Source organism: Chlorocebus sabaeus, chromosome 20, assembly GCF_047675955.1.
Source record: "Chlorocebus sabaeus isolate Y175 chromosome 20, mChlSab1.0.hap1, whole genome shotgun sequence".
Lineage (NCBI taxonomy): Eukaryota > Metazoa > Chordata > Mammalia > Primates > Cercopithecidae > Chlorocebus > Chlorocebus sabaeus.
This window is the reverse complement of record NC_132923.1, coordinates 114419875-114442831: the sequence shown is the minus strand read 5'-3', so window position 1 is coordinate 114442831 and position 22957 is coordinate 114419875. Positions and strand designations below refer to the sequence as shown.

At 52.1% G+C, this 22957-nt stretch overlaps 2 protein-coding genes across 5 annotated transcripts; both read left to right on the top strand.

Moving 5' to 3' along the window:
* Window positions 1-7642: 7642 nt before the first annotated feature.
* On the top strand, window positions 7643-10655 carry C1QA (complement C1q A chain). The gene is made up of 3 exons (XM_007980109.3): window positions 7643-7738; window positions 8641-8810; window positions 9876-10655. Exons 2-3 carry the CDS (start codon window positions 8648-8650, stop codon window positions 10349-10351), a joined length of 639 nt encoding a protein of 212 aa, XP_007978300.2. The 5' UTR covers window positions 7643-7738; window positions 8641-8647; the 3' UTR covers window positions 10352-10655.
* Window positions 10656-14654: 3999 nt separating this feature from the next.
* C1QC (complement C1q C chain) lies at window positions 14655-19140 on the top strand. Of its 4 annotated transcripts, none has more exons than XM_007980108.3 (3): window positions 14655-14782; window positions 15067-15260; window positions 18262-19140. In XM_007980108.3, exons 2-3 carry the CDS (start codon window positions 15080-15082, stop codon window positions 18816-18818), a joined length of 738 nt encoding a protein of 245 aa, XP_007978299.1. In that variant the 5' UTR covers window positions 14655-14782; window positions 15067-15079; the 3' UTR covers window positions 18819-19140. The 4 variants fall into 4 exon arrangements, with proteins under 4 accessions (XP_007978299.1, XP_007978298.2, XP_037858365.1 ...); XM_007980107.3 differs by having other exon boundaries at window positions 14689-14805; XM_038002437.2 differs by having other exon boundaries at window positions 14700-14942.
* Window positions 19141-22957: the final 3817 nt, after the last annotated feature.

The following is a 22957-nucleotide window of genomic DNA, read 5'->3' as shown; positions in this document are numbered from 1 at the left end:
CTCACAAGGAAGAGCCTGTTAACATCTTGCAAACACACCACGGTGCAGCATCAACCTCAAAACACCCCAGAGAGGACAATGCTTACCATGTGGAAATAATTCCTCACAGGGGGAATTTCAGGTCCTGTGATGGGCAGATGGTGGAGATCATTGTACTCCGGGCTCTCCCTAGCTGCTCTCTTGTGACCCTCGTGCCTATGTGAGCTCCTTGGAAGCTAGCATCTCCCAGCAACCTCGATGTCAGGCCCAGCCCTCACAAGGTGGAGGCAATACCTCCTTGTTGGCTCCCACAGCCCGATCTGTTTGTTTTCCAAATTCTCTCTTAATCCTCTTAATCTTTTTACATCTTACCTGCCTGGTGCCTTCTGGCTGTATTTGCCTGTGAAGAACGTCTCCAGAGCAGCTCCGCCCAGTTCCCCTTCAGGCTGGGCTGCCTCCCTCGTGGGCATTCAGGGTGCTGGCTTCCATCTGGGGGGGCTTTATTTCTTCCTATTTTTCTTCACTCTCCCCCACAATAAATCTTTTTTGTCTTTTTTTTTTTTTTCCACATTTTCTTTCATGCACTGGCCCTCTGAGTGCCAGGTGAGAGTAGGAGGAGGTAAAACATTGTGTTAAGCATCTACCGTGTGCCAGAGACCAGCCGCACTGCTACCTGGAAGCCTCGCATAGTTTGAGGTCATCATTCCCAGTTTACAGGTGAGGTGTTAGAGCCCCAGACACAGCAGGTTACTCGTGCAAGATCACACAGCCAAAGAGAGACAGACACTGAATTTGAACACACGCTGCCTCCATCTCCACAACAACTGATTTGTTGTTTACAATCCCCTCTGCGTTTCATAAAATAATCCAAGAAGTGCTTTTATCTGCCAAGAAAAGTGAAGAATAAAGAGTGTGCACAGACAACGCAAGAATAAAGAGTGTGCACAGACAACGCATGGCCGTTCTCTCGCACAACAGCTCCCTCCCCAATTCCAAATGCCTCCCCCAACCACTTGCTAACGAAACCCTGATCTTATTGAGTGATGAGGACAGATAATGGAAGGAGAGACCCCAAAAGGCCCAGAAGGAGGATTTTGCAAGAAAGGTGAGACTAAGACAATCTCCATAATAAAGAACAGAGAGCAGGAGAGTGGGGGAGAAGGAGGAACAGTGGCTCTGGGTAGAGGGGCCGGGGGATTTTTTTTTTTTTCCGGTGGAGACAGGAAGTTGGAGACAGATGTCTGGAGGAGTGGATGGAAGAGAGCAAAGAGCACTGGTGTCAACTCTACGCCTTCTTCTTGGTGTTCAAACGTACAGCAGAGAAGTGAGTGTATCTGTTCACAGGGCTGGGTGGAGCAGAGGATTTGCACAAGAATGTTCTTAGCAGCTTTATTCATCATAGCCCAAACTCCACACCAACAGAAAGGATAGACAAAGTGTGATACCGCGTATGCAATGGAATAGCACTCAGCAATACCACGCAAACTGACACACGGTAACACAGATGCATCTCATTGGCATGTTCATCAAAAGAAGCCAGACACAAAAGAGCACAGGCTGCATGATTCCATTGACATGAAGTTCAAGAACAGGCAGAAGGCACCAATGGTAAGGGAGAGCAGAATACCAGTTATTGTGTGGGTGGAGGTGAGCACTGTTGACTCAGAGGGGCACGGCCGCCTTGCTGGGGAGATGGATACTCTGCACTCTGATCCAAGTGGTTGAGTACCAGTTGGTTAAGGCCTGTGCATGCAGGTGTAAGCCACTGAGCTGTGTGCTTGAGATGTGTGCATTTTACTCTATGCAAATTATGCCTCATTTTTTTTTTTAAAGAAATATACAAGCACCTCAGAGTCACTTGAGTATCTCCACTTTGCCTAATAGGACTCCGAGAGAGAAACAACTAGAAATCGCAAATTAAGTGAGGCAGGTTTTTTTTTTTTTTTTTTTTGAGACGGAGTTTCACTCTTGTCACCTAGACAAGAGTGCAATGGCACAATCTTGGCTCACTGCAACCTCCACCTCCCGGGTTCAAGCAATTCTCCTGCCTCAGCCTCCCAAGTAGCTGGGATTACAGGCATGTGCCACCATACCCAGTTAATTTTGTATTTTCAGTAGAGACAGAGTTTCTCCACGTTGGTCATGCTGGTCTCGAACTCCCAACCTCAGGTGATCCACCCTCCGCGACCTCCCACAGTGCTGGGATTACAGGTATGATCCACCATGCCCGGCCAGGGGATATTGTCTTCCAAGAGCCTATTTCTAGAAGAACCGTGGCTGGGAGAGGTCTGCTGTCCCTAAGTCTGCCTCAGCTCCTGTGAACCCCTCACGATTTAAACACCTCACCTCCGAGGGTGGCTCCAGTCTCCGAAGATTCAATTCCTTTGTGTGTGAGTGATGGGGAAGTTGGTTAACCTTAACCAACTGGTACTCAACTGAAGAACAAGAAATCTGTTCTACTGTTGGAGCCAAAACTGACAGCAAAAGTCCATTGTGAAACGGTAAAACAGTCTTTCATGTGACGCTGTTCGAAGGTATTTTTCCACCATTTACAATGGTGATACTCACCATTTACAATGTTTGCCTCGTGTGCTGATTTTGCAACCCAACCTTTGAATGGGATGTGACTCCGCCATAAAGAATTCGAGTCATTTAAAAATTGTTTTTTGGTTATTTATTTGACCTTTGACCCCACTCTGAGACTGAGCCTCATGGATCATGACGGTGCAAGCATGGCTAGGAATTTCCTCTCTTCCCCACATCTGCCTCCCGTCTAGGAGTCTGGGATCTGGAGAAATGGAAGAATATGCCCTTCCTCTCCGCCTGAAGGTGTCCCTGTTGTGACATGCACAGGGCCATTGCTGACCCTTTCACTTCTCACACTAATGATATGTACATTAGTATCGATGTCTTTTATTTCTTGGGAAGTGTTTATACTCTTGCAACAGCCTGATAAGTAAAATCATCCAACACTTGGAAATAAGGCAAATAGATAACCGGTGTCCTTTCAAAGTCAAATGAGAGCTGTATCTAACAAGCCCTCCTAAGGGTCATCTGACACTCTAGGGGAATGTCACTTGACTTGACTTATTATTTACTATTGATTAGAGCCCAGATTCAGTAAAGATAGCTGTTAACTGGTAGAAAACTGATAAGTTGCAAATTATTTTTGTCTGGTAGAGATGCAAATGATTTCTTCTACATAGAGAAGATAGCCCGACATGTTGATTGTACTGCCCTATAGAACATTAACCAGTTTTGTATCTAATTTAGCAATCTTATGAATATTCCAGAATTCTTGTTATTTTAACTGACTCTCTCTCTCTCTCCATATACAGGTATATATATATATTTTTTTCCATATCCATTGAACTAGCTTTGTCACCCAGCTGGTTCCTCCATTAACAACCTACAAGAAGACACTGACACATTCCCACACTATATTTCTATAGGAACTGGGTATTCAATATTTTGAAAACGACACTTCAAGAAGCTTTTCACAGTATCCTCTTGCCAGCTCGCCCCTGTCTGTGTGACCCTGGGCAAGTCTTTTTTTGTGTCTGGTCCTTTGTGTCTTCAGAGTAAAATAGGGCACGTGAGGCTGGTGTTTCCGGCTCGGGCATGTCATGTTTCTAACTCCTCTGGCAGACAAGCGAGGCTGACGCAATGGAGTCAAAGAAGATGGATACTGGGCCGGGTGTGGTGGCTCACGTCTGTAATCCCAGCACTTTGGGAGGCCGAGATGGGAGGATCACCTGAGGTCAGGAGTTCGAGACCAGCCTGGGCAACATGGCAAAAACCCGTCTCTACTAAAAATACAAAAATTAGCCGGGCATGGTGGTGCATGCAGACCAGTGATCCCAGCTACTCAGAAGACTGAGGCAGGAGAATCTCTTGAACCCAGGAGGCAGAGGTTGCAGTGAGCTGAGATTGAGCCACTGCACTCCAGCCCATGAGACTCTGTCTCAAAAAAAAAAAAAAAAGAAAAAAAAGAAGAAGAGGAAGATGGATACTGCAAGGGATGTTAGAGATCATTTGGGGCAGTCTTCCCGCCTCCCACCCACTCCCTCATCTTGGTAGATGGAGAAAATGGGGTTCAGAAAGATGAGATAAATTGCCCAGGGTCACACTATGGGTTAGGTATGGGCCGAGCAGGTGAGATTCCAGCTCTACGAACTTTCTGAATCCAGGGAGCATGGGAGGGGCTGTCAGGAGGAGCTCTGGGCCCCCACCCTTCAACCCAGTATCCCCAGTTTTTGTTTGTTTTTTGTTTTTGTTTGTTTGTTTGTTTTTTGAGACAGAGTCTTGCTCTATCACCCAGGCTGGAGTGCAGTGGCACAATCTCAGCTCACTGCGAGCTCTGCCTCCCGGGTTCACGCCATTCTCCTGTCTCAGCCTCCCAAGTAGCTGGGACTATAGGCGCCCACCACCATGCCCGGGTAATTTTTTTGTACTTTTAGTAGAGACGGGGTTTCACCGTGTTCACCAGGATGGTCTCGATCTCCTGACTTTGTGATCTGCCTGCCTCGGCCTCCCAAAGTGCTGGGATTACAGGCTTGAGCCACGGCACCTGGCCCAGTATCCCCATTTTTATCTGTTTGATATACATCAGATGCCACATCAGATTGCAAATGAAAAATAAGTCCCCAAAGCTGGAAAACCCTTCATCTGCCCACTTACAACAGCTTTCCCTTATCTCCTCTCTGCTCCTCTTTTCCTCCTCCTGCCTCTGGCAAAATTCTCAGAAAACAAATAAAAAAACAAACAAACCAACAAACAAAAACATACTTACGAGAAGAAGCAGACAGATGTGGTCAGCCCAGGCTTGAACACATTTGTCTCCAGTCTGGGAGAGACAGAGCCTCTCTATCTAAAAAAAAATGCATTCTCAAGGTCCAAGCTGACAATGAAGCAATGTGCTGTGCGGACAGGTAATGAGCACCCCGTCAGTTAAGATGAGTAAGGCTAGATGATCCATTCAAACATTAGCAGCAATTATCTCTATATAGTAGAATTCACAGGCTCTCGTTGCTGGATTTCGTTTTTTGTTTTTTTTTGAGAAGTTGTTACGGGATCTTTAGGGTGTCATTTTTCTGGCCGGAAACCTCTGCGACTGGTGGCACCTTTGCCCAAGTTTTGCTCAGGCCCACTGGGCTCATTTCACTCACTCCACCTGGCAGGCTGCACCCAGCTCACGTTACCAGCCTGGGTTGCACGTCTGCCCAGGGCAAGTCAGGGATGGAACAGTGAGGGGTGTGTGAGTGAACGTGGGGTCTGGCCACTGCACACAGTCAGACATGCCGGCTGCTGCAGCGGGGTGAACAGCTCCAGGTGCCAGTATGGGCGCCAGCTCTCTGAGAGTTTGTGGCTAAACCAGGTACACCACAAGCAGCTTCCATGGCTGGCACCAGGGAACACGGTGGCACCCAGAAGCTTGGAGATGCCAGGAACCACAGGGCCCCAAAAAGGGAGTCACAGCCCTGGCTTGGGGAGCTCCCAGGTCTGGGTTCCCCGAAGGGCCGAAGCTCTTCTCTCCTCCTCTTCACTCACACCGTGGCAAGCAAGGGGCATGTTGCAGCCCTGTTTGTGTTACAGCTCTTTCAGCCCCACCATTTGATGGGTCCCAAGTTCTTACCCTGCAAACGGGAAGAATGAGGTATGCAGACAAGTGGAGAGTGAGCAAGACGAAGAGGAGCTTTATTGAGCGATAGAACAGCGCAGCCTCCTGCAGGCCTCCCTCAGGCGACGGCTCCTTTCCACAGCCAGGGTGTCCTGACGAGTGTTCAGCTCCCAGCAGAGAGGAGACCCTGGAATGGGAAGCTCCTCTCTGCAGGCAGGTCAACCTGCCGACTTCCCAGCTCTCAGAAGAGGGAAGACCCTGGAGTGGGAAGCTCCTTTCTGCAGACACGTTGTTCTGCCATCTCTGCAGCTGTCAGCAGAGAGGAGGCCCTGGAGCGGGTAGCTCCTCTCGGCAGCTGGTCATCCCAAAGTCTGCTCAGCTCTGGCTGAGCCTGAAGCTTTCATGGGCCTCAAAGGGGAGGAAGTGCATACTGATTGGTCCATGGGTGGCCATAGGCAAGCCCAGAAAAGATACCACAAGTTCCCACTCTGGACTGTGGGACTGGCAGCCTGGCTCCCAGCCTTCAGGCCCTCCCTGGCCTCACCAGGGACCCATCCCCTTCCCCCAGGAGCCTGTCTGTCTCCTGCTACTGTTCATGGTGCCCAGGCTGTTCATGCCAAGGGGCACCTGCAGGTCAGCACTGAGCTGCTCTCAGTTTCCCCTTGGCTTTCCTTCCATGCTAGTCAGTGCCCAAAGTCCGGAGGGGGCCAAGGCAGCAGGGGGCTAGTGTGTTAGCACCTCCCAGAGCATGCACACACCCAGCCAGGCTGCGACAGCACCCAGGCTCAGCACCAGCTTTGCTCCAAGATCAGAGTGGGCGCCAAGAGCAGGGAGATGCCAGGCAGTGGGAGCAGGCACTTCTGAGCCTGCAAGGGTTGGTGGGGGGCCTTCGTGGGCCCCCAGGAGTGCAGGGATGCCTGGGTCCACAGCTACAGTTTAGGCAGCTGTAGCTGCATGGGGGGTGGTGGGGGCCCCCGCCTGGTCCGTGGAGCAGGAGGCCTGGGTCTTCAGCAGTGGTTTGGCAGCTGCAGCGGTGCCCAGGAGGGTGGGGTTCCTACTGTCCCCAGCTCCCACTGGCTACATGGAGCATACAGCCCTGGCCGTGCCTCCCTACCGCAGCCAGTGTGATGACAGCAGCCATTCCAGATGGCCTGCCATTGCCATCTCTCTTTTTTTTTTTTTTTTTTTTTTTGAGATAGGATCTTGCTCTGTCTCTCAGGCAGGAATGCAGTGGTAAGATCAAAGCTCACTGCAGCCTCAACCTCCTGGGCTCAAGCAATCCTCCCAGCTCAGCCTCCCTAATAGCTGGGATTACACAGGTGCATGCTACCACATCTGGTTTTTTTTTTAATTTTTAGTAGAGATGGAGTTTCACCATGTTGGCCAGCTGGTCTCGATCTACTGACCTCAAGTGATCTGCCTGCCTTGGCCTCCCAAAATGCTGGGATTACAGGCGCAAGCCAAACCATCCAGACTTGTTGTTTTTTAAAATGTTGGCAAAAGTTAGTGGTTAAGTGTTCACCATGTGCCAAGTGTTTTGTATGTGTAGGTCATTAAAATGTTACAATAATCAGATGACATAGAACCTTGTTCCCAATGTACAGGTAACACTGAGGGCCCAGGACGTCAAGTAATTTCCCAAAGACATGCAACTAGGAAGCAGCAAGTCTAGAAACAGATTGCCGTGCTTCCTTCTCACCAATGCACTATTCTTTCTTCTTTGTATTTTCCAAGCTTTTGGCAATGAATTGCGTGTCACTTTCATAATCATGAAAAGTCCTACAAGGGACAGATTTTTTTAAAGATTCCTTCCGCTCTAGTGTTCTGTGCTTCTCTGGTTCTCAGAGCCTCATCCTGCACGGCCTCCACCCCATGTCCTCACAGGCACTGGCCTCACTGCCCCCACCCCCACACCAGCTGTTGCTGGGGCAGGACATCCAATGTCTTGCTGAAGTCTGCTCAAAATGTCCCTGGTGAGCTTCTGGACCCTGGGGAAGTTCAGGGGGGCAGGTCTGGAGAAGGGGAAGTGGGAAGGGATGTGAAACTTGGCCACAGCCTGGCGCCACTCCTGCTGGGCAGCCCACAAGGTCCCTGGGCAGAGGGCAGGAGCATCCAGTTGGAGTTGACAACGGGAGGCAGGTGAGGCCAGAGTCCCAGAGGGAGGGGGCTGCAGAGTTCCGGGACCCAGGGGAGCTGGCCCAGTAGGCTGGGCAACTGAGGCAGGGAGGGAGGGAAATAACTGTGGCTGATTCTAGGATAGGGATGGGAGTGCAGCGCTGATCAGGAACCCAGAATGGGTGAGTGGAGGGAACTTAACTCCTTGAGCCGGGGCTTGAGGGAGGGTGAAAGGCGATGAGTTAGACCCAGCAACTGAAGGGTAAGATCAGGGATCCTGGGTCCTGGCCCCCCAACACAAAGAAGGAAAAGCCTGGGGTGCTAGAGCTGGCAGTGGGACCCAGCAGAGGGGACTGTGGGGGCAGCCAGCCTCCCGTGCTCAGGTGGATACTGAAAGGCGCGGAGCATACAGAAGAGTGAGCAGGTGTGGTGTTGAGCGTTTGTGAATTCCTGTGCGTATGCACAGCTCCACCATCTGGGTGAGCCGGTGTTAATTAAACAAGGAGCAGGAGCTCAATACACATTTGTTCAATGAAATCGATCACCTGTGGGAGTGTATGAATGGTGTGTCCGTGTGAGTGAGGGACAGAGTCTATTTGGGTATCAGTTGTGTGTCTAGGGGGGTTTAGTGGATTTCCGAGTTTGCCTACTGTGTTTTGTAGGTGCATGTGGAGAGACTGTGTTTGTGTGAGTGTGTGATGACGTGGGTGTGCTTGGTTACATGTGTGGATGTGTGTGAGTTTGTGGTTCTGTGTATATGTGTGGGGTCCCTGGCGCTGGATTGGGAGTGGACATTGAGAGCCCCGGAGGGTGCATGTGCACTGGGGGAGGGCTGTGCATATATCATTGTGTGCATGGGACTCAAGGGTGTGAGATGGGTGTGAGTGTGATGTCCAGCCTGTCCAGGCCCTCCCGTGTCTCCACAGGGACAACATGGAAGGCCCCCAGGGATGGCTGGTGGTCTGTGTGCTGGCCATATCGCTGGCCTCTATTGTGACCCAGAATGTGTGCCGAGCACCAGACGGGAAGAACGGGGTGGCAGGAAGACCCGGCAGACCAGGGCGGCCAGGCCTCAAGGGGGAGCAAGGGGAGCCTGGTAAGCACTCTCCCTCAGGACCTAGCCCCTTGGACATTGGCCTGGCCTGGCCTCCAGAGCGAAGGCTTGGGGTGGCACTGAGAATCAGGAGCCCGTCTGCCCCCAATGCCCCATGAATCCTCTCCAGTTTGCACTTGGCCCCAGGGCCTAAGGGAGGCCTAGCCTTCTCCCTAGGCCATGTCGTTAGGCCTCTCCACTCCCCCTTTACTGCCTGGGTCCTCTTTCTTCGGCTTCACCTTCCACCTCTGGAGAATGACTCCCTTTGCTCCCTTTGAGCAGTGAATGTGAAAGTTTTGGCAGCAATGCTGAGTGCTTGCTCACGGTTCTCTTAACAGAAAAACGAGGACCCAGAGTTTAGACTCAGGAGCCACTGCCTTGCTGTGTGACCTCAAGCAAATTATTGGCCCTCTTTGAGCCTATGTGGCCTCATCTGTAAAATGGAGAAATAACTGCCTGGCACAGAGAGAGGGATCAAATAACTGCAACTGACCCTTCGCTTCCTTCCAGCACCCCCAACACGGTCCCTGCTTCCCCCTCCCCAGCATCTCTAGGCTTCAGAAACTCTTGAATTCTAGAAGAAAGGCCGGGGGTGATGGAAAAGGGAGGAGGTCCTGACCAAAGTGGAAAGGGAGTCTCATGGAATCCCCCGAGGCCTCCTAGTCCAGAGCAGACCAGAAGGATCACATAGACATTTGCAATAATTTGCATCCGGGCATCCTACATGTGGTCCCCGAACCTGAAGAAGTCAAGGTCAGTGCCCCCCAGAGGGGTATGGAGTCCTTAGCCTTGGGCAGGAGCACAGCAGAGCAGCCAGAGTGCCATGCATTTCCCAGAACCTGACATTTTCCCAAGTGCCTGTTCACACTTCTCGCCACTTTACAGATGAAGCGGAGGCTCAGAGAGGTTGAGACGCTTGCCCAAAGTCACACAGCTAGTCACAATCGATGTCCTGAAGGCCCAGGTGCTTCCTTGCCCTTTATCCCATAGACTCAGGGGGTCCAGCTCTCTCCCTGAGAACTGGTAGGCATTGGATTCTGACTCCCAATCTGGTATTTCTCCTCACAGGGGCCCCTGGCATCAGGACAGGCATCCAAGGCCTTAAAGGAGACCAGGGGGAACCTGGGCCCTCTGGAAACCCCGGCAAGGTGGGCTACCCAGGGCCCAGTGGCCCCCTCGGGGACCGTGGCATCCCAGGAATTAAAGGTATCAAGGGCAACCCAGGAAACATCAAGGACCAGCCGCGGCCAGCCTTCTCGGCCATTCGGCGGAACCCACCGATGGGGGGCAATGTGGTCATCTTCGACACGGTCATCACCAACCAGGAAGAGCCGTACCAGAACCACTCAGGCCGATTCGTCTGTACTGTACCCGGCTACTACTACTTCACCTTCCAGGTGGTGTCTGAGCGGGAAATCTGCCTGTCCATTGTCTCCTCCTCAAGGGGCCAGGTCAGACGCTCCCTGGGCTTCTGTGACACCACCAACAAGGGGCTCTTCCAGGTGGTGTCAGGGGGCATGGTGCTTCAGCTGCAGCGGGGGTGACCAGGTCTGGGTTGAAAAAGACCCCAGAAAGGGTAACATTTACCATGGTCTTGAGGCTGACAGCGTCTTCAGCGGCTTCCTCATCTTCCCGTCCACCTGAGCCCGGGAAGGACGCCTCCCCCACCCACCTCTCTGGCTTCCATGCTCTGCTTTGTAAAATGGGGGCGCTGTTGTTTCAGCTGCTGAAGGGAGGGGGCTGGCTCCGAGAGCCCCAGGACTGGCTGCCCCCGTGACACAATGCTCTAAGACAGTTCGTTTCTTAGAACTCTTCCTGGAATAAACATCTGTGTCTGTGTCTGCCGAACTTGAGCTTCAGTTGCTACTTGGGGCATTGAGAGGGAGGCCTAAGAATGATAACGATCCAGTGCTTAAGAAGCAGGCCTGTCATTATTATTATTATTATTATTATTATTATTATTATTATTTGAGATGGAGTTTCGCTCTTGTCACCCAGGCTGGAGTGCAATGGCATGATCTTTGGTCACTGCAACCTCCGCCTCCCTGGTTCAAGCGACTCTCCTGCCCCAGCCTCCCAAGTAACTGGGATTACAGGCACCTGCCACCATGCCCGGTGAATTTTCTGTATTTTTAGTAGAGAAGGGGTTTCACCATGTTGGCCAGGCTGGTCTCGAACTCCTGACCTCAAGTGATCTGCCAGCCTCGGCCTCCCAAAGTGCTAGGATTAGAGGTGTGTGCCACCACGCCCAGCCCATTCTTAGTATTTCACACAATGTGTTTAGCAGGTCCTAGCAGCCTCATCTACCCAGGTTTGAACCCTGATGCCACCACTTATTAGATGTCTAATCATGTGCATGTTAACAAGCTCTGAAATCTCAGTTTCCTTATCTGAGGAAAGTGGGACTGATGATAGCGCCTACCTCAAAGGGTCATTGGGAGGATTAAATAACTTAATACATGAAAATTGTAGAGCAGTGCTCGGTTTATAATAAGGACTATGGAAGTTTTGCTATTATTATATTTTATTTAATCTTTATGATCAAGCTCTGGGTATGGTATGATGGCCCTACATTACAGATGATGAAACTGAGGCTGCAAGGAGTAGGCATCCATCAGCAAATCAGCATCTAAGGGGAGGATCTGGGGGCCAGTCACGATGGCTCACGCCTGTAATCCCAACACTTTGGGAGGCCAAGGCAGGCAGATCACTGGAGGTCAGGAGTTCAAGACCAGGCTGGCCAACATGTAGTGAAACCCCGTCTCTACTAAAAATACAAAGATTAGCTGGGCGTGGTGGCACACACCTGTAGTGGCACAGCTACTTGGGAAGCTGAGGCAGGAGAATCGCTTGAATCAGGGAGGCAGAAGTTACAGTGATCTGAGATCGTGCCACTGCACTCCAGCCTGGGTGACAGAGCAAGACTCCATCTCTCAAAAAAAAAAAAAAAGGTTGGGGGGTGGGAAGGAGCTGAGATTTGAACCCAAGTCTTACTGATGCGCAAGCCTGTGTTTAACCACTACCCTCACCAGCCTCCCCGGCTTCTATGAAGCACTTGACGCATCACACAGGTGCTTTTCCAACCCTGTATTGGGAAGGCAGGGGCAGGAATCAGAAAGGGGAAGCAATTGGCCCAAGGGCACTCAGCAGTGCTTCCTGAAGCTAGGTTTCCTGAGTCCAGCCCTGGGCTTCCACCTGGCAGGTGTGGAGACTGGGGCTGCTGCCTCTGCTGCCTGCTGGACATTCCGCCTGGGCTGGGGGCTGGGAGAGTCTTAAATGCTCACAGTGCATTCCAGGCCCCTACTTGTCTCTCTGGAAGCTACTACAAAGCAGCAAATCCCATCCTGTCCCTCGAACGAGGGAGAAATAAGGAGGCCAGGAGTTCAGATCTGAAAATGTCCAATGCCCTATGCAGTTTCTCAAAGGAAGCTCGGTTTATCTTTGTGCTGCACACACACATACACACACACACCAGTTACGCCTTCACACCCACAGACACACTCAGGGAGGCACGAGCCATCATAGCACACAGCCCCTGCCTCAGACATACAAGTAACATCCATGAACTATCTCATGTTCTCTCTGTCTTCCGCAGGTGTCCCAGACACACTCCTGACACCCAGGCACACACATCCTCCTCACTCCAGTGTGCATGAGCTTCAGAACGCCTGCGTTCTTTCCCACACGGACCTCCCTACACACACGCTCAAACTCTCACAGGGCCAGCCTCATAAATACAGGGCTGTCCCTCCCATCCACCACTTGACACACAAATGGCCTCGCGGTCCTCGAGTGCACAACCTGAGTATCCACCTCTAAAATACAAGACCTTCTCCTGGGACTGTCCCTGCTCTGCCAACAGCCTTTGGGGGTCGGGAAGAAGTGAGGAGGGCCCAGGGAGAGGGCGAACCCTCCATCCACAGCCTCAGGGTAGCCCCTCAGCTCCTGTCCGGAGTCGGCTCGGCCCTGCTCTCCCCCCGCCTCGCCCACTCAGAACACACACTGTTTAACTAGTGCCAGGAAAAGAGACAGGTCTTCAGGCACCTATGTGCTGGGCATTGCACGGCCATTGATGTATTTAATCCCAGCAAAATCGAGGTGGACACTGAGGCTCAGAGACAGCGGACATCCACCCAAGGACACACAGCCAGAAAGGGGAAGGGCCCTGGGGCTGAACCACGGCTGCCTGACCCCACAGGGTTAGGGCATGCAAAGAAAATGCCAGGGGTGGAGGCCCCATCAGCGGCAGTAGAGGCCAAACTAGATAAATGGGATGTGCAGGGAGTGCCCGGCCACCCCCTTACCCTAAGTCCTACCCATACCCCACCATCCACCCACTACACCGATGCAAAATCTCTGGCCCCTCCAGGAGGGGAATGAACTGGAGCAGCCCAGAGCGGAGCCAAGTGGGCGGGGCACGGGAGGGCCGAGTGTGGGCCGAGGCTGCCACCTGCTGGACAAGCCAGACCCAGGCGCAGAGGAGGTGAAGAGGGAAGACAGGCGCCCAGTGCCGTCAGGCTGGGTGGCCCCCAGCCCCTTAATGCATGTGTCCATCACATGCATTATTATTCTCATCCCAGGCTTCCACCCACCAGGGACTCCTAAGGCCAAGTGCGTTCATGCCCCTTAACTCACCCCACACTCTCTGCAGCCCCACAGCACAGGGTGGAGACACAGAAGGGGAGACTGAGACCTTGAGGGTTCCTCAGCGAGGCAGGGGCAGAGCTCTGAAGACCTGCCCATGCCTGGCATGGGACAAGGCATCGCACGTGTGTTGTGCACCGAATCCCAACCACTGGCCTGGAGCTGTCAGAAGCCCCCATGTTACGGAGGGGGAACCAATGGACACAGGTGGCAGGTATGGGGTGGAGGCTGAAGCCCTGCTACTGCCTGACAGCCCCTTCATCCCTAGAATCTCACGTGAGGAGAAGAGGGAGAGGGGAGAGGGCCTCTCACCTCTGCTGTCCTGGTCCTGATGGGGAGCCCCTCACCAGCCATGGTGGGCTCCAAGCCCAGAGGCAGGGCATGCCAAGGATGCAGGCGAGGAGGGTGGTGCTAGCAGGGAAGATGGAACCATCAGGGAAGACCAGGAGCCCCCAGCAATGGAAGAGGCACCAATACTGAAAGCCGAGGCCCCCGCAGTAGACAGAAGGGAGGCCAGAGGGACCTGTGATCTGCTGAAGGCATCTGGTCCATGGAGTGGCAGGGCTGGAAGGGGAAGGAGAAGCCAGGGTCCTGACTCTGTCGCTGGGGCAGCCCGTGCACCATAACAGCTGCCTGCCGCCAAAGCGTCCATCCTGGGGCTCCACCTCCAAGTGTGGCCACTGGGATGCGGCACATGGAAGTTTCTAGAACAAGGCTTGCAACTTGGCAAGTTCATGTGAGGCTTGTTTCTGGGGGCAGCTGAGCAGAGGGGTCAGAGCAAGGCTTTGGGCCCCAAGAGACCACTGAGTGTGTGACTTTGGGCAATGGCGTATGTCCTCCTGAGCCTCAGTTTCCTCATCTGTAAAGGGGGATAATAACTTCCTCCTAGGGATTCTGGGAAAACTGAGTCTCAGGCACAGCAAATGCTAACATTGGTCATTAGATGGGATGAACCTGACACTAGGGGACGTCTGTGCCCTGGGGGCTTGTATTTACACACACACACACACACACACACACACACATGCCCTCAGCCAGATGCTGGGGCAGGGGACAGTTCCTCATTTCGGACACTGACTGCCGGTGGGGGATGTGGGCAGGGGTATTGCTGTGGTCAGTCTGGCTCAGCACCCAAAAGAAAGTGTCAAGTCAGGGAAAATTCTGGGAAAGGGGATGTGGGATTAGGGGAGGGCACGAGAAGGGGAGGGGGCCCAGCCCTGCTTTGGGCAATCCTTGCTCTGACCACTCTGACACCGTGTCCTCTTGTCTGGGAGAGGGGAAGCACATCTGAGGACATCTCTGTGACCAGGCCAGAAACCGCCCACCCACAGGTGAGGCCCGGACCCCTGCCCAGGTATGGGCAGATGGCCGTTTCCCCCACCTTCTGCCACCTTCCTGAAACGTGGTGCCAGGGGCAACTTGGTGTGTGAGGGGAAGGAAGCCTGGGCCCTGGGGCCTGGGCTGAAGAAGAGGCCCCACCATCCATCCATGGTGAGGCTCCTGGGGGAGGCAGGAAAGCGAGCTCCTGAGGGTTGAGGAGGACGGGTCCTGGGGAATGAGAAGGTTGGGGGCAGGTGAGGGGCTGGCGGGGACAGCTCAGCTCTCTCCCTCCCAGTTCCTTCTCCGGGATGGACGTGGGGCCCAGCTCCCTGCCCCACCTTGGGCTGAAGCTGCTGCTGCTCCTGCTGCTGCTGCCCCTCAGGGGCCAAGCCAACACAGGCTGCTACGGGATCCCAGGGATGCCCGGCCTGCCCGGGGCACCAGGGAAGGATGGGCACGATGGACTTCCAGGGCCTAAGGGGGAGCCAGGTGAGTCTGCTGGCCTGGTTTAGGGGTTTGGGTCTGGGGCAGGGATCAGAGTGTCTGTCTGGGGCTGACCAGGGGGCGGGGGACAGCAGGAAGTGGATTCCCTTGCTGCTACGTCTGCCCCAGGGCAGAGTCGGACTCTCACGGTGGGTCTGGCTCCTCTATCTCAGAGCCCAGGCTTCAGGCCTCCCCAGAGGTGACCTTGGGCCCGGTGCACCTCCATGCTCCTCCTCTTCCTCACCCAATTATAGGGAGGGAATGAGTGCCTGCCCCAAAGGTGGCCAGGAGGCTCACAGGACACAGTGCAGGGAAAGTCTTCTTGCCCTGCAACATGGGCACCTGGGGAAGCTGGGGCCCACACAGTGAACATATCCAATGCCAGGGTTCAAATCCCAGCCCCACTGATTCCGTCTATCTGAACCCGCACAAGTTACTTAACCTCGCAGTGCCTCAGTTTCCTCTTCTGTAAAACGAGGAGATGGTAGCACCTGCCTCATAGGGTTGCTGTGAGGATTAAGTTAACTTAAATCTAAAACAGCCCTGAGCACCTGGGAAGTCTATACAGGTGTAGGCTATTGAATCATTGGTTTTATCAGAGATCTGTGCTCACCTCCCTCCTTAGGATTCCGGAGGGGTGGGGAGCGAGAGGTCGGAATTGCAGCCAGAGAAACCTCTGTTGGAGGTCCACAGTCAATCCTTGGCATAAGAGAAGGGGGCTGAGGCTATGAATGGGTGACTGGGGCTGGGGCTGGAGCCCTGGGGAGTGTGAGTGCCTTGTCTGTGAGTGAGCTGGGCACATATGGGACGCTGGGCATGCCTGGAGCCGGCCTTGGGTGACACCGAGCAGAGGTGATGGGGTGACAGACGCGGTGGAAGGGAGGGAGGCCAGCTGAGAGGAATGTCCTTAGGAGTGGTCCCACCATCATCTCCCCTCCTGGACAGATGGAATGACACCAACTTTCCAGAAGGAATTCTCCAATTTAGGGTGAGCTTAGGGTGAGCTCAGTGAGGTCTCCAGGTCTGCCATTTTCCAGGAGCTTGTACTTCACAGCTGCCTCTGGCCATCTCCCTGCCCAGGGTAGCTGATGGCCATCAGCGGTTGAGCCCCCAAGTCCCAGGTGTGGTCTCAGTTTTAGGAATGATAAAACCGAGGCCACAATCCCTTGAAGAAGTGATTGACCCTCGTTTTGCAAATGTCAAAGCTGGGGTTCAGAGAGATTGAGCAACTTGTCCAAAGTCACACAGTGGGATCCTGTCCAGCTCCCAAGTCCACATTCTCCACCACTGCCCTCGGCTGCCTCTCAAGCCCCCTCTCTATTGCTGTTTCCTGGCCCCCTCTCAGTTGGTGGTTTGAAGACATCACGAAGGATGAGACGCTGCTCTGCTCAGCATCCCTGGAGCCATCACGAGGACCAGACACTCCAGAGCACGCCTCCTACGGTGTGCCTGGCACTGTGCCTTCTCTCACTCCACCCTTTCAGGGACTCCCTCTCCTATTAGGCCCGTATCTTAACTGAGCAAACACAGGCTCAGGGAGGGAGGTCACCCTCCCAGGGTCACAGGTGGGAAGGCCAGGTCGGCTGGGTCCTGACCCCACACTCCTAATGCTGAGGCCTAACAAGTTCGTAAGTCATGGAGGATCTGTCATAAATGGGTCTGCACAGACACCCAGCCCGATGGAAGTCAGAGGAGGGAAGGAAACATGAGGGCTGATGGGGATGGTCAAGGAGGGCTTCCTGGAAGAGGAAACTGGCGTCAGACCTTTAAAGATGGGTATGATTTAGATAAGGGGAGAAGAATCTCACAGAGGCTCAGATCATCAGGGCTGGAACAGAGTAAGACCCTGGGATTCTCTAGACTTGAGTTAGAGACCTGACTGCACCTCAAACTGGCTGCATGGCCTTGGGCAAGTCTCTGACTCGGCTTCCTCATCGGTAACATGAGGGAAGTCGAACCAGGCCAGCTGTTATGGGGGCTGACATGGGCTGAGTGGGGCTGGGGTGAGCTGGAGAGAGCAGGCCCTGTAGTGGGGCGGCTTCGATTTGGCTCCATCCAGTGGTTCCCATGTGCTAACCTGGGGAGTCCATCTCAGGAGTGGATATAGGTTTTGTGGGACTCTGAAGCTTATAAAATGTTGAGGGTCCTCTTTGTGAAAAATAATACAAACTGACAGATACGCTTGATTGCAGAGGTGAGAGTGGTCACAAAAATTTACACGTGACAAAATTATATTGGAACCACACACACACACACACACAAAGTGTATATAAAACTGGTGAGGTCTAGATAAGCTCTGTCAGCTTCCTGGTTTTGACATTATACTTCAGTTATGCAAGTTGTGGCATTGGGGAAAACTGGGTGAAGAGTCCCTGTTCTTTTGGTTTTTTTTTTTTTTTTTCAACTTTCTTTGTCTCTATAATTATTTCAAAATAAAGAAGTTGAAAAAAATTAGAAATACAAAATCAGGCAAAAGGCCTTGAAGGGGCTGATGCAAGTGGACAGAACCTGAAACTTAAGCTGCCTCTGACCAACCTTCTGATTTTTTGTCAAGGAGCTCTGAGAATTTCAATTTCAAATGAGTTCTGAATTTGTTCATGTTGGGCTCCAATTAAAAATTTTAAAAAACATTGTGCAGGCCAAACAAGATAGCTGTGGCCACATGCCATCTGTCCGTGGGCTGACACTCATGGCAACTGAGATCCCACCCAGCTCTGAGCTCCCTACTTGCTCCATCACAAATGTGGAAACTGAGGCCAAGAGACAGGGAAGTGCCTTAGACAAGGTCAGAGGGCGGGTTGGTGGAGAAGCAGGACTTGAACCAGACTCTCTCTCTCCCTCCAGCCAAAGCCTGACTCCCTGCACCCGGCTCCTAGGGAGACAGCCCATCTATGGGAATGAGATTCTAGAGACCAAACGCCAGCGCTGTGTCCCCTGGAAGACACCCTCAGGGTCCCTCCTCCCTGTCCCCCACCCTACCCTTTCTCTCTGCCTTCTCCATCTCCAGGAATCCCAGCCATTCCCGGGACCCGAGGACCCAAAGGGCAGAAGGGAGAACCCGGCACACCTGGCCATCCTGGGAAAAATGGCCCCATGGGACCCCCTGGGATGCCAGGGGTGCCCGGCCCCATGGGCATCCCTGGAGAGCCAGGCGAGGAGGGCAGATACAAGCAGAAGTACCAGTCAGTGTTCACAGTCACTCGGCAGACCCACCAGCCCCCTGCACCCAACAGCCTGATCAGATTCAATGCGGTCCTCACCAACCCGCAGGGAGATTATGACACGAGCACTGGCAAGTTCACCTGCAAAGTCCCCGGCCTCTACTACTTTGTCTACCACGCGTCGCATACAGCCAACCTGTGCGTGCTGCTGTACCGCGGCAGTGTCAAGGTGGTTACTTTCTGTGGCCACACGTCCCAAGCCAATCAGGTTAACTCGGGCGGTGTGCTGCTGAGGTTGCAGGTGGGCGAGGAGGTGTGGCTGGGTGTCAATGACTACAACGACATGGTGGGCATCCAGGGCTCCGACAGCGTCTTCTCCGGCTTCCTGCTCTTCCCCGACTAGGGCAGGCAGATGGGCTCAAGCCATCCACCTCCCTCAGCTTCCTGCATGGACCCACCTTACCGGCCAGTCTGCATCCTTGCCTAGACCATTCTCTCCGCCGGATGGACTCCTCCTCCAGGGAGCCCACCCTGGCCCACCCACCCCCAACCCACTCCACCCCACCACATGGGTTCTCCCCTTCCTCTGAACTTCTTTAGGAGTCACTGCTTGTGTGGTTCCTGTGACACGTAACCAATACCTTCTGGTACTGCCATTCTTTTTTTTTTTTTTCAAGTATTGGAAGGGGTGGGGAGATATATAAATAAATCATGAAATCAATACATATGCCTGGCTCAGATTCCTCATTGCTGATTCCTTGAATTTCGGATCTTCGACTTTGCATCAGCCATAGTAGTCCATGGGCTCTGGGCTCAAGGTATCTGGTTGGTGCTCAGGAAAGCTTGGCTGCCAGTGTTGGGACTCAGCACCATTTGGCCTGGTGGGAGAGAGATGTTCTAAGTGTGGTTACATGCTGCCAGAGGTCCCCAAGGGGTCATCCACTCTCACTTTTTTTTTGGTGGGAGAGGCACTGCCATTATTAAAGGTATCCAAGCTCACAGGTAAATGGGAATCAGTTTGACTTCCTGGGCCTGTGCTGAACTTCAGGAGCATTTACCATGGGAGGGAACTGGGCTTGGGTAAGCCCAGTACAGACAAAGACAAGATGTGCAATGAATTTGTGCTGAATGAATAAGAAATTGGTGTGAATGAATGAATGCATAAGTGGGTAAGTGAATAACTAAAAGCAGAGTAAATGAATGAATGAATAAAATCATAATAACTAACATTTACGGAGCACTTAGTATATGCCAGTCATTACTCTAAGCACTTTACACATATTAACTCATTTAATATTCATAATCATGCTCTGAGATGGGCCTGAGGGGGAGAGAGAGAGAGAGAATTGGCCCCCCAGATGTCTGACTTGCCCCAAATAACTCAGACTCTGGGACTCCCGGGAGATCTCAAGCCACTGCTGCCCACCAGCCATCAAGTTTGGACTGTGAGGTTGTTGGTGGTTGGACCCAACCACCATAGTCCTCCTTGGAGGATGATGGAAGCCCACAATTTGATGTTTCAGGTACAAAAAGATCAAAAGTCTAACTTTCCTATGCAGACTTCTGGTCCAATTCTCAGCACCCAGTCAGACTCAAGGCTCACTCTAGCCTGGGAGAACCTGCCTGTCCTGGCTGTGATCACAGCTTGGTTCCACAAAGCCCCACGGAGTCATGGAAGCACCAGCCAACTGAGGCATGGGCTGTGAAGAGCAGTGGCTCAAGCTGAGTTCTACAACCACCTCCATTCACTTTGGTTCCTCTGTTTGGGAAATGGTCTGTGTCACAACTCCCTGCCTTTGCCCATGAAGTCCCTCCCACTCCTGCAAATCATCCATCCACCTGGATAATATTCACTCAGCTGTCAGGAGTCAACACAAACATCACCTCCTCCACGAAGCCTTCTCCGATTTACCCCTTGGGTCCCCACAGTGACCTCCACAAATTTGGGCACAAATTCATGACTCCTTAGAGCCCAGGTTCCCAAATCAGGTGGTGAATAAAATTAACCTAAAGACTTACTTAAAACAAAATAAAACAAGCAAAACCAGATTTCTCAACTCCGGGCTGTGTTATAAAGGTCTGGGGAAGACCAGGCTGTAAATGAGTTGGTGGTTTGCAGGGGAATCTGATGCACACAGCCAACCAACTAGCTTTTGTGCACTTAGTCACTTACAGGTCTGCCTCCCCTCTAGACTGTAAGAATCATGTGGGAGGGCCCCTTCCATACACACCTGGCACATGACAGGAGCATGAAAAGTGTGTAAGATGGGAAGGAGGGAGAGAAAGACACACACACACATGCACACACACATATATACATATATACACATGCATATAAAGACACATGTACAGACATACACACATATGCATACACACATACCATACAAACACATACACACAAACACATATATACACATACAAATTACACACATATGCAGACATACACACATATGTATATACATACACACACATATATAGGCACATGCACAGACATACACACATATATGCATACACATACACATATACACATATATACACAGACACATGCACAGGCATCCACACATATACACATATAAATACACCTATATACACAGATATACACATACATACATGTATACACATACACACACATACACATATATACACATACACACACATATACATGCATACAGTATTCACGCAACACATAGATATATGCATACACACAGAAACACACATACACATATATGCATATACATGCACATAATACACACATGCATATACATGCACACACATTGACACACACACATAGACATCCACACATAGACATCCACACATCCACACACATTCACAGACACACACAGAGACACACATACACACATAGACACTCATGCACATGTACACACAGATATACATGCAGATGTATACACACATACATACACATACACACATATACATGCACACATATACACACACATACATATACAGAAATACACAGAGTGAGAGCAGCAGGCAGGGACGGAGGAACCCGGGCGGTTCACTGAGTCCAGTGCCCCTGGCGGGGATGGCGTGAAGGCCACGGCCACGGCATCCACTGTTCTCCTCCACCAACCTCTGAGCCATCCGCCGGGCAAAGCCGTAAGTGATACATCTTTCTTCTCATTTCTCTTTTGTTTAAAAAATCAATACACCATTTATGTAGGTCACAGTGTCAGATCAGAAACCCGCACTTTGGAAATGACAATTTTTGTGCCATTTTTATTTTCCATAATTATTTCCTTGTTGTTCTCTCTTCGTCAGGGGAGGCAAGCCTTTGAAAACGCCAGCTTGTCTGCTTTGCCAAGAGGAGGTGGGGGGAGAGTTTTCAGTGGGGCAGGCCAGGAGGGGTGGACATGGGGCAGGAGCCAGGACAAGACACCCCAAGCTGCAAGGAACCCCTTTCCAACCACAGGCAGGTGAGGGGTGTAGGTTTCTTTTTCTACTCTTTGCAGAGATCAGGGATTTTCCACTCTCAATCAGAGAGGCAAGTCCAAAATTTTGTGGGTACAGAGACCAGCTGGCTCCCATTAGTGGGCCCCTCAGTTCCTGATCCCCAAGTCCAGGCCTCCTCTTAATCCAGGCCTGGCTTCTTTGCTCCTGGGTTCCAAGAATTCCATCTTCTCTTCATATAAGTAATACCGTTCCCATGTTTGCAGTGGGTGTCCACCAAGGGCTGGGCACTCAGCTGGCCCTGGACATGGCAGGGTGACCTCGCTGGCCCCCAAAACAGCCCCAGGAGATAGGCGTTCATGCCTCCCATTTCTACACGAGGAAACCGAGGCCCGCAAACATTCCTGAGGCCACATAGTTAGCAAGACACAGAGCTGGGATTCAAACTGCCCAAGTCCGTGTTCCTAACCCACCTCTGCTGCTTCCTGTTCTTAGCCTCACTGCTTCTACTCCAAATTCACATCCATCTTTTCTCATTGCCATTAGCCACCTAAGAATTAGACGCCCAGAGGCCGGGCACAGTGGCTCACGCCTATAATCTCAACAATTTGGGAGGCCGAGGCAGGCAGATCACTTGAGGTCAGGAGTTTGAGACCAGCCCGACCAACATGGTGAAACCCTGTCTCTACTTAAAAAAATACAAAAATTAGCTGCGTGTGGTGGCATGCACCTATAGTCCCAGCTACATGGGAGGCTGAGGCAGGAGAATTGCTTGAACTCGGGAGGCAGGGGCTCCAGTGAGCCAAGATCACACCACTGCACTCCAGTCTGAGCAATAGACTAAGACTCCATCTCAAGGAAAAAAAGAAAAAGAGAGAGAATTAGAGACCCAGGGCCACTCGGCTTTGGGAATGCTCAGAACTCCTCAACTTGCAACCTACTAACTCATTTCTCCCTTTGTGGAGAAGCTGCTTCTTCTCTCACCCTAGCCTGGGTCTTTTTGGGACTATAGCTGACTGAGCTCAGAGACCTTTTGGTTTTGTCAAACTTTTCTTTCCCTCCTGTTCACCCACCGCAGTTAACACTTAATTTCCACCAAGCCACACCCACAAGCCCAGTGAATTTCCGTCTCCA

What these genes read in the sequence shown, in the direction of transcription:
- C1QA (XM_007980109.3), top strand. Translation starts at nt 8,648, where the DNA reads ATGGAAGGCCCCCAGGGATGGCTGGTGGTCTGTGTGCTGGCCATATCG. An exon ending in GGGGGAGCAAGGGGAGCCTG is followed by an intron (nt 8,811 to 9,875) that starts GTAAGCACTCTC and finishes TTCTCCTCACAG; the next exon opens with GGGCCCCTGGCATCAGGACA.
- C1QC (XM_007980108.3), top strand. Translation starts at nt 15,080, where the DNA reads ATGGACGTGGGGCCCAGCTCCCTGCCCCACCTTGGGCTGAAGCTGCTG. An exon ending in AGGGCCTAAGGGGGAGCCAG is followed by an intron (nt 15,261 to 18,261) that starts GTGAGTCTGCTG and finishes CTCCATCTCCAG; the next exon opens with GAATCCCAGCCATTCCCGGG.